Source organism: Mobula birostris, chromosome 8 (genome assembly GCF_030028105.1).
Source record: "Mobula birostris isolate sMobBir1 chromosome 8, sMobBir1.hap1, whole genome shotgun sequence".
Taxonomy (NCBI): Eukaryota; Metazoa; Chordata; class Chondrichthyes; order Myliobatiformes; family Myliobatidae; genus Mobula; species Mobula birostris.
Window position 1 is genome coordinate 104,509,740 of NC_092377.1, and position 15,306 is coordinate 104,525,045.

General features: G+C 39.5%; 1 protein-coding gene across 5 annotated transcripts in view; it reads right to left on the reverse strand.

Annotated features, from left to right (window-relative positions):
- Nucleotides 1-509: 509 nt before the first annotated feature.
- LOC140201569 (filamin-A-interacting protein 1-like) overlaps nt 510-15,306 on the reverse strand; it is a 359,890-nt gene continuing 345,093 nt past the window's right edge. For all 5 annotated transcript variants that reach the window (XM_072265860.1, XM_072265859.1, XM_072265861.1 and 2 more), the window contains one exon: nt 510-8,750. Coding sequence is in view for 1 of the 5 variants with exons in the window: in XM_072265861.1 (XP_072121962.1) it covers nt 8,710-8,750 (41 nt within the window). In the remaining 4 variants the exon portion in view is untranslated. The remainder of the gene's footprint in view (nt 8,751-15,306) is intronic.

The window sequence follows — 15,306 nt, forward strand, 5'->3', positions numbered from 1 at the left end:
TAAGAAATCATAGTAGTTCTTGCTCTGGGCATATGTAACAATTAGGCTTCTAACAGAATATCTAGTTATACAGCATTTTGTTGATACTGGTTGGAAAATGAGAAAATGTCCTTTGTTGATCCATCAGAATGGAGTTTTTTTTTTAAAGATGCATTTATTCAAGAGCATTCTGCAAGTCATCTATCTTTTCCCTGATAGATTGTTCCTCCAATGGCTGCTATTGTATTGAAAGAGTCTGGTTCCACATCACTCAGTACATCTTTCTTGGTGAATATATATTGAAAGCATATTGACCTGAAGACATTTCAAAACTTGAATTTACAAGGGCAATTTGTAATAGTAGTTTGCCTTGTGACATCAATTGCTCCTTGGTGTGGGTATTGTCTATTACATTACATCAAATTTCCAAAACATATATTGGGAAGGATAGGCATTTATTCAAAAGTTGTTAGTTGCTTAGTAGTGGACTTGTCAAATGGTTTTTATAAAATCTCCTTAGAATATTTTGGATTTAAATGAAATGTTTTATTCAATATAGTAAATACATAAGAAAATATCTATACACATCAGTACAAGTACATTGACCATTCCCTTCATGGGTTCTCAAGGTATACAAAACATTTTGTTTCTTTTTCATCAGAAATGAATTACTGCAAAATCCAGTGTAGAAGTCTACATTCTGTGAACTTATGGAAAGGGTTAAAAGAAGCAGTTTTTTGGGGATGGGCGATAGGAGGCAAGTGGAACATCTATACTGATGCAACTTAGACATTTTTTTTAAAAAGCTCATCTAGATGATGGCTGTTTTTTCCTGATTATACATGATAAACTTTGTTGGAAATTATGATTTTAAGGTTATAGGGGAAAAGCTAAATATATTTTAAATCCATAGGTGTTCTCTTAAAAATTACAGGGTATGTGGGGATATTGGGCAGTGACTTCTTCACTGGATTTTACAATATTTCAAAATTATTTGTTGACTAGTGCAACCCAATTACCCCATCAAGTAGAAGTAAAGCAATTTAGGAGAGAAAATAAAAGCTGGCACTAACAATGTAAAATTGCAGGACTTGTGGTAAATCAATAACTTGTGATCCTTTGGCAATGATGCTCGGCCAGTAATTCTTATTTTAGTCACATCTTGCAACATCAAGCATTCAACTTTCTGATCTAAGTCAGTAAACTTATTGAAAGTGACAACAGAGAAAATGAACCATTTTAGTCACTGCTGGTAAAATTGAGGAAACCAATTAGCAGATCATTTGATTTTGAGAAGAATTAAAACCAAACAAGCTGGATAGAAATCTTGGAAATTTATGGCGCAGAAGGCAATCACTCAGCTCATCGTATCCATGCACACAAAAAAATACACTATATGGACTACCCTGTGTCCCAGCTCTTGATCATTAATTCATAGGCCATTTCACACCAGTCTGGGCTTTGTCTCAGACCTGACTTCTCACAGGTTGTCCTTGGGAGAACACATTAGTTTCAAGTTTGATAACGTCGAGTTTGTCTGAAACACAGTTAAAGTTAACAGTGTTTCCTATGTGACCACTATCACAAAGTACTCACCAGTGTACAAAGACTACCCATTGCTGGCTTTTTTGGAGTGGAAAAGAACAACTGGGCAATAATAATGCCATGCCAATATTTCCCACTTGCAAAAAACATGTAACTACAATTCTGCCACCAACATCCTTTAATGAATAGGAATGTATTCAGACTTCTGCAGCTCAAAAACAGGTCCTTCAGCACAGCCTCTCTATGCCGACTACCAGTTACCTATTTACGATAACTCCCTTGAACAGCACATGGTCTGGTCTGTAGCTTACAATGCCTTGAGAAATCAAATGCTCATCCAGATGTTTTTTTAAAATGTGGTGAGAGGTTACTTGTTTCCACCTCCCCTGTAGACATTGTGTTCCAAATTACCATCAACTTCTGCTTGAAAAAATTCTTCCTCAGATTCCCTCTAAACTACCTTTCCCTTGGTTTAAACCTAACCCATTAGTTTTTGACTCCTCTCTTATGGGAAAAATGTTTCATGTCCATGGATTTTCCTATAATTTTGTACACCTCAAATCAGACCGCTCCAACTTAAGAGAGAACACACCAAGTCTCTTAAATCTGAAACACTCCGTCCTAGACAACATCCTGACAAACTCCTTTGTAGCCCCTTCAGTGCAATCCCATCCTTCCAATAATGTGGTGATCATGACTGTGCACATTACTCCAGATGTAGCCTAACCAATATTTTATAAAGATTGTACCGTAACCAACTGTTCTTACATTCTAGGTCTGGCTAATGAAGGCAAGTATCCCGTAAGCTGTGTTCCAAGTCCGGTTCTTCAATTCCACCACTGACTGTGTGTGGCCCACCCACATTAGTCCTCCCAAAGAGCCACACTTCACACTTACGCAGATTACATTCTCCCTGCCACCACCATCTCTTATTATGCAGCATTTTGAAATTAGTTTATGTTAAGCAAATTTCCCAGGTTTTTTTTTGTCAGTTTTGTTCCCCAAACATTAAAATCAGATTGAAATATGTAGATGAAAGAAACATTTAATACTCATTAAAATACAACAGTAAATTGTATATCCCATCAGTTATATTTTTGCTGCCCCCTGTGCAGTGCTAGATGAGTACGTGAGATGGTTCTGTCCCATGCTGTTGGCCCTGCCATCATTTGAGGAAAGTGAGACAACAGAAACACAAACCATTCACCTCTCTCTCTACCAGCCACAAGCCCCAGGTGGTTACTGTGATTGGCATTTGTTTGGGAATGGGTCTCATGGACACCCACTGAGCCTGCATATTGCTTTCTTTCTGAAGCGAAATATCCTATTTGATTCATCCTTGAGAGAAATTATGGTAGTGAACAGTTTCATTTAGCCTTAAAGTAATTTTGAATCTAATCCACAATTATACATCAAATAATTTTACAGACACAGACTTTCAATTCCAATGGATCACGATAGATTTAAATTTTTTTAGACTATTTACTGTGTAAATCAGTTAGAATGCCTGATAATATACTTTCTTAGATAATTTAATATTGTTGGTTTCAGACGGTATCTGCAATAATTGCACTTCCTCTTGACTCGGGGCCTAATCGTACATTTGTATTTGTGATCCCGCCGGCTAATGTTACTGTGGTCCTACACCCCCTATACCGCATTCCAAAGAAACTTCCCAATCCGTTCCTAAATGATTGCTCCCCAGCACTGGGGTATAATGCTCTCTGTCATCCTCCTCTCTGTCTCACTTTGTCCTTTACTGACTCCCTTCACCAGTTCCTCTCTTTGCAGCGGCAGAAGTTCACAGACATGAGGCCTAATTGCAGTGTTTGGTGTGCAAGGCCTCTTCTGTAACACACACTATCTTGAGATCATGCTGAGTGGGAATAACTGCTGTGGGGAAGGTCATGTACATAACTGACACATCAATGAGCTGCCTTATCTGCTTTGCTTTCCAACACAGCATTTCCCCGTACCCGCACCTAACCTCCATAAAAACTGCATTTACCACCTTCCTGCTAACTCTGTCTATATCTCTTAAACTGAACTCACCTCCCTTACATTCTATGTCATCTTCATAGGGCCTTTATCTCAACTGCAGTGAATATTAGTACTTTTATCACATTATCAAATCCCTCTGTTACTTACCTCTGGATCTTTAAACTTTGACCTGATAATTTTAGCTTTTTTAACTTCCATATTTTCAATGCCAAGGCCAATACTTGTCTTGGACACCCCCCACTCCAAACATTGCCCTTACCCTTCTCTATCTCAGCTTCTTCAAAATTCTGATTAAACCTTTTGTCCCGACTCATTTTTCAACATTTCCTTTAATGCTCCTACCACCGCTCAGTTCCATTTTTAGTTTCTAACCAGTATCAAAACAGTTTTCAGAGTTAAAGTATAAATGTTCATTGTAAAAAAAAAATGAAGGATAGAAATTACCCTTCCTTTTATACGCAAGGTACGGAAACTAAATTCTGCTTCTGAAGTGAATTTTCAAGCATTATTAGGTGACTTTAGCACATGACGGAGTGAATTTCTACCCTGCTTTATTTACCACACATGCTGTGTTTGACAACTCTACCCGCTACACATGCCACACCTTTAGCAATCCAGCTAGGCACTTGAATTTGCATTCTGAAGTGGCAATATAATGGCTGGTTTTGTAAAAGCTAACTGCAAGGCAACTTTGAAATCTCCATTAAATCCATTTACCACTGTTTGTTCTTTTAACCAGTCTACCCACAGTGACCACTTTATTAGGTACACCTGTTCCTTAATGTAAATATTTAATCAGCCAATCACGTGGCAGGATCTCAACGCATGAAAGCATATAGACATGATCAGGAGGTTCAGTGTTTTTTTTAGACCAAACACCAGGATCGGGAAGAATTGTGATCTAAGTGACTTAGACTGTGGAATGATTGTTGGTGCCAGATGGGGTGGTTTGAGTATTTCAGAAACTGCTGATCTCCTGGAATTTTCATGCACAACAGAGTTTACAGAGAATGGTGCAAAAAAAAAGACATCCAGTGAGCGGCAGTTCTGATGGTGAAAATGCTTTATTACTGAGAGTGGTCAGAGGGTAATGGCCAGATTGGTCCAAGCTGACAAGAAGGCCACAATGGCTCAAATAACCACATGTTAAAACAGTGGTTCACAGAAGGGCATCTCTGAATGCACAACACATCAAACCTTGAAGTAGATGGGCTACTGCAGCAAAAGACTCTGAACATACACACAGTGGTGCAGGAGATACCTAATAAAGTTATCAACTTCCTCTATTACCTCTATTAAGAATTAGGGGTAGGCCATTTAGAACGGAGTTGAAGAAAAACTTTTTCACCCAGAGAGTGGTGGATATATGGAATGCACTGCCTCAGAAGGCTGTGGAGGCCAAGTCTCTGGATGCTTTCAAAAAAGAGATGGATAGAGCTCTTAAAGATAGTGGAATCAAAGGTTATGGGGATAAGGCAGGAACTGGATACTGATTGTGGATGATCAGCCATGATCACAGTGAATGGCGGTGCTGGCTCGAAGGGCCGAATGGCCTTCTCCTGCACCTATTGTCTATTGTCTATTGCCTATTGTCTCTCTCTGGAAGCCTCAAACCTGTGTGCTAGTACATCGCTTTGATGTAATAAGTTAAAATTCACCTGTGTGGTCCATCCCAAGCCCCTTGAATCATAGGTACCCAAATTAATTATGTTACCAGGACATTGAATCAAGCTTAGAATCAGAAAACAATGGTAGAACAGATTTGATTTACTCAATGCAAAAAAGAGCAGCACCTCAGCAGTCGCACTTTGTCTTCATGCAGTCTACATTCAAATTGGAAAACCTGGTTGAAGGACTAATTACTATGGTATAAAGTACCATTAAAAGTTATATGTATATTTCTGTCAAAATTGATAGATGTTTTGAAGACTACCACAGAATTGCTTTTAAGGAAGTATCCTGTGCATCTCCCTTGTTCCTATGACAACCTTCCTCACATGGTATACTAATCAGGTTAGATTAAGCAATGCTCAATGCTTAATCTAACATGGGATTTTGAGAGGCAAATTCAAAAGGTTTATTTCACCTCTTTAAAAAAACACTCTCAGTAAGACTCAATGGATCCTGATTATTTCAATATGCCATCATTGCCTAACGAGACAGAGTTTAACATTTAACTGGGGGCACGAGAAGCTCCTTGTACTCCCTTAATCTCCAAAATACTCCAGAACTAAAGCTTTCACTATAAAGGGCAGATGATGCTGTAATGCTGAATGTGTTCTTTGTGAGAACTGTAACAGAAACCGTTTCTGAAGTCCTCAGGCACTCCCCAACTCATGAGCCTCTCTAGGAATTGCTCATTGTCAATAAAATAAAAACACTACCCTTGTTTGTTTTTGTCTTTTCCACTTAAAACTCTATCACCCTGCTTAAATCACCACCTTCCTACATTCATATTATCTCCACTAAGGCAGTCACTTGCTCTGATCTGTCTTCTGCACGTCTGAACCTTGGTAGTTTCTCATTTGATGGGTATTAACTGTTCATCGAATTATGGGAACAACAAATGTCAAAAAATGCCAGTCATGCCAGCAGGTAGACAGGGTGCATTCACTTTTAAAAGAGCTTCTTTCGTGACTGAAGTTAATGCCGCTGTAACAAACATACTAAATGCTAATGTGCTTGATAACAGTTCAAGCACTTTCTCCCCTGCCTGTGTGCAGAAGCAGATAAAACAAATCATAGAATCAATCCATAGCTGTTCCTCAGGCAAACTGATGGCATGGATACAGATGAGCTCTACACATGAAACCTAGTCAAAACATAAGGCCCAATTGGGCGAAGTTTGATCAGTCAACCAGTTTTGCATCTCCACTTGTTTCATGTTACATCAGGTATTTAATACTGCCAGTCCTTTTTAAAGAAATTTCCATTTCAGTTTCTATCACTCAGCATACTTTTATTTCCATAGTCTCCTCCTTCCAGATTTATTTCACTTTGCCTTTAAACATTATTGTTCTTTGGGGAAGTTGGGAAACCTTCAAGGAAGGCAACAGAAATTCATTCAGCTGGCAAGAGAGACCTTAAAGGTTGTGTGGATGGGTTGCTAAAGTAGGAATTGACAAACTACCTTTTGCTAAATCTGACTGACAAGTGTTGGTTGTGATTGAGAGTCACAATTACACCATGGAGCCAACTCCCTTTCAGAACTGATTATTCATTCAAGAAAAAAATACAAAATATCAATGAATGGAAGCAAAATAGTTGCAATAAAATATCCTTGAGAATCATGTGCAAACTATTACAATTGTGTTGTCTACATTGTAATCTTTTTTGGGTTCCTCTGTCCATGACGAGTGAACAAATTGCTTTGCCATGAGTATTGCGAAAGTACGGGGCTAATTGAAAATCCTTCATCAAACCTTGAAGAAACTCCCCAGAGATTTTGTTTCCTTTAGCTTTCTAGTCAGTGCTTGGAAAAAATGTCTCAATCATACAGTTTTCAGGAACATTCCCGTTCAAAGGCAGGTAACAAGTGGTAAGTGAAGACCCTGCAAACATCTTATTATTTGTTCATGAGGTTCTGCTGGAGATCACTGGGAGCCCTAATGATTATAATGTTTGCATAGTTACGGCCTCATTGTTCAAATATTTCAAACTATTCAGTACATTGCACAATCTTTTGCAATACAATGGTTGAGATTAGATTGGTGAAATATGTTCCAGATTCCAGTATTTGCAATCTCGTGTCTCTAATCACAAATTAAACTGATCCTTTACATGTCACTAATAGGCAGTCTGCAATATAAATTATGAAGAATTCTGCTTCATAAATAACATAGGGCACCTGGACAAGGCAGACACTAAACTTGTTTAAATGAATATTGATTTTAATTGAACTGCTGCAAGTTGACATTAAATTTGGACTCCGTGTCCCAAACAAATGATCAGTTTCATGAATTGTGCTTTTACCAGCCTATTTACCAAATCCTATCGAGTTATATTTCTGTTACATTTTCATATTGAAGCCTATGTATCTGCTGGAAAACAAAACATTTATAAATGTTCTTGTTTCTTTTTGGCAGTGACAAGTGGGACAATAAAAAAGGAGAGGGAGAACACATCCAAACCCATTGTAACTATTATTGCTCAGACCAAAGGATATTCAAACACCAACTACAATCATGAAGAAAGACTAAAGTGCTCAATTAAATATACAGACTTTAATTGTTTAAAATGTGTAATTGCACTTGCAGTCAGACATAGTTTACTGCAGGTTTTTAATACCACAGTGAAAGGGTTGATAACATATTTAAAAACGATCCCTCAGGATAAAGCACCACCATGGCTTGGATGTTGAAGGGCATGTTTTATCCATTATAGAGCCAATTTAAAAATCACATCTCAAGACAGCTGTATATTATTCTACAGCATAACTTTACAAAAAGTAAACTCAGCAACACAGTGTTAACCAGTCAATCTGACCATTCACCCAGCTACAGAGTACTCACACAATCAAGAAGGTGTACTTCTGGCATAAGATATAACTGGATTGTTGCCATACAGTATTTAAAATTCAGAAGGACTTGCAGAATTTCAGGGCAGGTGGAAGTATGCTTTTGTACATAAAGGTGCTGCAGTGCCATTAGAAAACCAAAGTTATTCATATCATTTGGCAAAGGATGCCGTGAAAGGTAATAATTGATCTGTAGGGAACATCACATGGCTGCTGAATTAGGGTGGGTCAGAATTACAGAAATTCCATTTATTCCTGCACATTGTGTTTAAAAGGGAGACTAACCTATCACAGTTAAAAGAGAGCATTGGTTAATGCACGATGGTCATTTCAAACCATGCCATCATTTTCTGTGTACAAATGCAAAAGGACATTTTGATTCTGTTTAAATACACTTCTCCTCTGGTGGATAGCTAGTTGAGCTGTATCCTGGTACAGTGCATCAATTGCTCTTCATATTTTCATGGGAGCAATGATGGATTGTTTCTTTAAAGGTTATCTAAAATACAATTTCTTAAAAAAATACAGATAATGATTACAGTGTCTTCCAATGTGATCAGTAGCATATAAAAACCTTGGAGGTTGCAGCCTGGGGCAGTGTTTCGATCAGCCAGCAGTAACACAGTGCTATATGATTACAGGCAGCAGCGGGACGCTTCCACTAGCCATCATGCCGATGTTATCCGCACTTGGTGAATGATGATGCTCTCTGCAAAAGGACAGAGGAATAAGTGTGGAAATAGAACGAGGTGGCACTTTAGGAATAATGCGGTCTTCTTCGTTGTCCAACAGGATACTACGTACATGAACAATAATGTATAAATACCGAAACTGACCATGCACAGCAGGCCCTCATAATGCGAAACAAAAAGCACAATTCACTTAAACAGTAAACAATGCTCAAGTCAGAATATTAATCTATTATTTACAAACACCAATTAATATTATTACCGATTATATTGATCATATAATGCTAATCTTATTAAAATAAAACAGGTTCTGTTATGGCATATCATTTGATTACATATACTGTATTTCCATTAAAAAGGATCTGAGGTATAACTGCTGAAATTTTTAAAGTTGGCTTCAGAATAGCCTAGAATTAGTTTAATCTGTGTAAAAGTTAGAACAATGACTGTGTGCACAGAGGATGGTAGAATTTGGTACAGTACTGTAAATAGCAATTGACACCAGATTAATTGTTAGTTTTAAATCTGAGATTGTACTTTTTTTTGGCAAAAATCTGCCAATAAATGTTGGGTTAGTGGAATTAGGTTGTAGTTCATCTACAGTCTCACTGAATGGTGAAATAGGCATGAGGGAACAACTAAACTACCCTTGATCAGCGTTATGTAAAGTTATTTTTAGTTGCCTTTTACCTGAAAAATTAACTTGCAGATGTCTATTGTCAATAATTATTAATTCATCAATAGTCACTGAGTCATTTGAAAACTGCAAGTCTCATCAGGAGTGAGTTTTATTTGAGCCAATAAAAAGGAAGGAGGTGTAAGTAGAATGGCCATTGTTGAATTTCCTTAGCTTTCTGAGGAAGCAGAGCTGCTAGTGGATTCTGTTAACATGTGGTTGGACCAAGACAGGCCATTGTTGATATTTACACCTAGGAATTGGAGGCTGTAAAGAGTCTCTATCTCAGCACCATTTGAAACACGCAGGGGCATGTACTCCACCCTGCTTCCTGAAGTCAATGACAAGCTCTTTAGTTGACATTGAGGAAAAGGCTGTTGCCTTGCCACCATGTCACACCGATGTCCTTCTCCTTCCTGTGCTCCTTCTCACTGATATTTGTGAATACTGGTCTATAACAGTTGTGTCAACTGCAACCTTGTAGATGAAGTTAGAGCACAATGTGGCCATGTTGTGAATGTGCAGGGAGTAGATTAGGGGGCGGAGGATGCACCAATGTTGTGGATAATTGTGGTGGAGGTATTGATGTCCGTCCTTACCAAGTGCAGTCTACTGGTCAGGAAGTCAAGAATCCATTTGCCGTGGGAAATGCATCATCCTAGGACTAGGATTTTGGGGATGAATTTGTTTTGAATTATTATATTGATGCTGCAGAGATGGGGCCAGGGTGTGGACTTGTTTCTTCAACAGGTGAATTTCAGTAGGTTATGTTTGTCTGGGAGGCTGGATCTAATTTGTGTCAAGTTCTGCGCCTTGAAGCACTTCACGATGGTGGGTGTCAGAGCCATGGAGTGATCAACATTAAGGCACGTTATAGTATTTTTCTTTGGCAGCAGGATGATAGTGGTGTTCTTAAAGCAGCTGGAAACCTTAGATTGAAGTAGGGAGAGGTTAATAATGACTGCAAGTACCCGCCACATCTGATTCGCACGGTACAGGGCTGGGTACTTCATCTGGGCCAGGCCTCTTCCTTGCAGCATTGACTGTGGGGAAAGGTTCATCGGAAGCTCTCAGGGGAGCTGGTGTCATTTCATTTCCCTCCTGGTCAAAGCATGTATAGAACACATTAAACTCACCGGGGAGGGACCTGCTGTTGTTAGCAATGCCACAACCATGCCACCAAAAATAAACATTAGCTTTGTGCAGGTAATTAAAGCCAGCAGATGCAAAGAATTTGAAGGAATTAGCAGAAATCTTTGCTGATCAATTGCAGTATTGAACTTTGGCCTTTTGTAGCCTCAATTGGAATTAGGTTATTATTGTGTCAAGTTCCTAGATACAGTGATAAGCTTATGTTTGCACACCATTCCATGCATAAGTACATTGAGGTAGTAAAAAGACAAACAAAATGCAGAATATAGTGTTACAGTTACAGAGAAAGTACAGTGCAGGCAGACACTCTAAGCAAACTACACAGTTCATATGCAAAGAAAAGGGAGAAGGTTTTTATTCATTTTGGGAACCCAATGTAGAATTGCACTCACAGGATAGAAAAATCTGTGGTACTGCAGGTAAGTCAAAAAATATCACAATGTTTATTGTAGGCAATATAGTGGCAAAACAAACAATCCGCTTATAGATGTGCAGATATATACATGTTCAGCCCTTGTTATTATATTCTTATGAGCCTGTCTCTCAGCAAGTAAATATGAATTCCAGGTGTAAAGTTGTGATGGCAACTGCCCAACTACTCCTGCTGCTGAGAGTGCTTTGCTTTTCCATTCCACTAGGTGGCGCATTTGTTCCATCAACTGAGAAAGGTCAAAGTGGTACTGTACAGGGAAGGCAATATCTGGCAAGGATGCTGGAAATTCAGAATGAACACCAAAAATGGTCCAAATAACCAACCCGGCAGCCAACATGAAAAGAGATAAAAGAATGGTGTTAGTCTTTCTAGCTGGTGACCTTCCACAGAGCTGGTCTTGATGTAAGTGGAGGGAGGAAAGCAAGGAGACGATGTAAAAGGGAGGAAAAATTAAAAAATAAGCACAGAAAATAAAAGGTAGGAGAGAATAAATTAAGTATGCAAAAAATAGAGAATGAAGAAAAGGTGGGTCCAAAAGAAACTGAAAATTCCATTTCATTTCATTTCTAATCTTGGCTTTTCCTTTCTCTCTCTCTGAACAGAGTAACAAGGAATGGTTCCCTTCTGCCCTTCCCACTACAGTCATCTGAAAAATTCTTGTGGTATTATGAAACGATCTGAACTGATTCTGTAATTTTACTATTTTCTAATGGCTCATGATTGGATGATAGAAATTATGTTCAAAATAGCAACAGTGTTCTGTGAGGGGCTCCCCCAGGCTCTCTACGCCACCTGTTTTAAAATAGCCCATTCTCACTCCCCATCCTCTCGATTCCCAGCATACTTGTTAGAGCCGACTGGTTTTCCAGCCCATAACCTCACCAAGCATTGTTCCCATTGATTCTCCGGGCAATTCTCCAATCCAGTGCTTTCTACATTCTCCTTTAAAACATTGGTATTCTACAAAACGAGTCCCTCAACTTCCACAACTTCCCTTAGATGATTTCAGCACCATTACATCTTTCCCAGAATCTGTTCACAGCCGTGAACACAGAATCCCTTGAATCCTCACATGACATAACACTGCTTGTCTTTTTATTAATTTTATTACCACCACCCCCCTCCTTCAATTGCTCTTAAACTTTCCTCTCCTTCTACATAAGGCCACAAAATTAGTGTCTGTGGCACATTTGTTTTGGGACTATGGGTGCATAGTTAACTTTAATCACTTGAATCAGCTTACACATACACAGAGGGCAGTAGCTGGAAGCATGGGCACCCCAGTACTGCAGTGCTTAGCATAAAGCTTTACAGTACTAGCAACCTGGGTTCATTTCCCACTGCTGCCTGTAAGGAGTTTGTACTTTCACGCCCACCTGGGTTTCCTTTGGCTGCTCCAGTTCAAAGACGTGCCAGTTGGTAGGTTAATTGGTCATTGTAAATTGTCTTGTGATTAGGCTAGGATTAAATCCAGGGAAAAAGGACCTAGTGCTCTCCGGTGTGTATGACGAATAAACTCTTCTCAGGCTTCCAGCCAGATACAGGAATTGATTTTAACCAATATTCCAATGACAAACTTTGCCTTCTTCAGTAGGGATAATGCCTGTCTAGTCCAGTGGTATTTATATCCCCATCATCCGTCCTTCCTGATCGGTTAGTCCTCATCCAATCAGGTTTCTGCTCTCCCACCTTGTTTACAATCGAACTCCAGTTCTCACTTAGGGCAAGATCTTCGTCTTTGTTAAAATTCTTTTGCTCTAGTTTATTTCAATGTGGTACCAAAAGCTATAGGTGGTCCCTAAAGCTGTTGGTACTGGGCGGTGCAGTTCGAAGGGCCGGAAGGGCCTATTCTGCGTTCTAACTCATTAAATAAATAAACAAACAAACAAATAGGTTGCTATTAATCCTGAAAAGCTGATTTGATGTAAACCTTGATCACTTGGACCTATTCACTCCACTTCCATTTCCAGCTCATATCGAAGCAGACTTTAAATTCTATTCTTTTTTAATTACTGGGTTGAAATATGGAACTCCCCAGATTCTACTAACACCAGAGATTCTGCGGATGCTGGAAATCCAGAGTAACATATACAAAATGCAACAGGAGCTCATCAGGGCAAGCAGCATCAATGGAGAGAAATAAACAGTTGACATTTTGGGCCGAGACCCTTCTATGCCTGTGCCTTATCCAGGATCTCTCTGTAAGCTCATCTCAGCTCCTCTAAATCTACAAGTACAGCTGAGATTGAGAAATAAACAGTAACATTGTCAGCAAAGCCCACAATGCAAGAGGGAACCAACATAAAGAGTGGTCTCCATATTACTTGTTTGTTAGATGATCTCAGTGTGTGCTGGTCTCCAATTCAGCTGCTTTTTCAGGAACTTTGGTTATTTTTCCATCAGAATGTTTACTGATCACAAGATATTAAAATCAATTTGTGGCTGCTGAGGACAGAAAGCAGCCCACACCTGTGTCATAACTGTGAACAAAGTCACCAGAAGGCACTGAAGGTAGTGGATGTGGAAGCGTTTTGTTCAGCATTGGAAATGTTCTTGGAAGAACAGGCCTGCCTCAGCCAATACTAAATGACATTTTATATGCAAATGATCAAAGGGCAATTCTATAGTTACAATGTATCTACAATGTTTCCTATGAATTACTCTAATTTTCAGACACCTCCGTCTTCACACCCACACTCCAGACACCCAAAATGAATGTTAATTCTCACCAACTCTGGACCACATTCTTGCATATGTGGGCCTCTGTGGTCACATGGAAGACCATTGTTCAGAGCTGCATTTCAAATTCAAAATACACTCCACATTCAGGTCTGAAGACTGGCTGCTGTTAAAATTTGTATTTGCTATGAGAATACGCCCTAACAACCTGCATGTAGCAAGATTGCATTATGATTAGAGATGGGCTATAACTGGCAACCTATACGCAATGGTATTACCTTTGCAAAATTTCTTACCAACAGCATTCTTGGTGTCACCATTGATCAGGAACTCAGCTGCACCAACCACTGAAGTATCATGTCTATAAGAGCAGGTGGTGACAGCAGCATTGCAAAGTCTCCATCTACAGCTGAAAATTTGTTCAGTTTGTAACTTTGTGCAGTTGAAAACCCGCAGAAAGTGTTCATGCGGCACTGGCTGTACACTCCAGAATTTGTGCTGAGCAAATCTCTGCAAACGGCTGAAGGTGGTTATGGTCTTCCTCCTAACTCCCACTGTGTCACAGCATCTGCAAGTAGCGCCAATGGTAAATGTGACCTTGAAGAGCTGCAAATCTCCAACTCCAAAATTTGGAAAGGAAACTGAAGGCGATAACTTAGCTCAACTTCTATCAAAGTTTCTCCCGACTATGCTAACTAGATAACAGCAGGCCAAGAAAGCAGGTCTGAGATCCTGTACTTTAAACTGAAAGTCTAGGTTCCAAACCTTCCAGCCTTCATCCAGTGCCAATGCTCTCTCTCTTTGCTTTTACTGGAACATTTTAGAGAGTAATGGAAGTTATAAGACACAGGAGCAAAATTAGGCCATTTGGCCCACTGAGTCTACTCTGCCGCTCAATCATGGCTGAATTATTTTCCCTCTCAACCCCATTCTCCTGCCTTCTTCTTATAACCTTTGCCACCCTGATTAATCAGGAATCTATCAACCTCCACTTTTTATATACCCCGATGACTTGCCCTCCAAAGCCACCTGACACAATGAGTTCTACAGATACACTACCCCCAGCTAAAGAAACTCCTCAGCATCACTGTTCTAGTAGGACGTCCTTTATTCTGAGGATGTGCCCTCTAGTCTTAGACTCTCCCACTATTAGAAACACCATCTCCATGGCCACTCCATCTATGCTGTTCTTTAATATTCAGTAGGGTTCCCCCCTTCATTCTTCTAAACTCCAGTGAGTATTGACCTAGGACCATCAAACACTCCTCATAATTTAATCTCTCCTCCCCAGGATCATTCTTGTAAACCTCCTCTGGACCTTCTCCAATCCTAGCACATCCTTAATTAGATATGGGGTCCAAAATGTAGCTCTCCAACTCAAGTTCATTTTGTTCTCAGTGGAATTACAGACCTCACCTTTCCACAGCCTTTCTGATACACTTGGGTCAGATGCTAAAGATGGCAGGTCCCCAAGATGTCACTAACCCAACCCTGCCTGCTCCCAAACCAATTATAGATACAACCTCACTCTACTACCCCAGTACTTTTCAGAGTTGAAATGTTCAATTACCTGGGACTGAGAATGTTCTAATGTACATTTTCACAGAACAATAACACATTTCATCCCTGCTAAAAA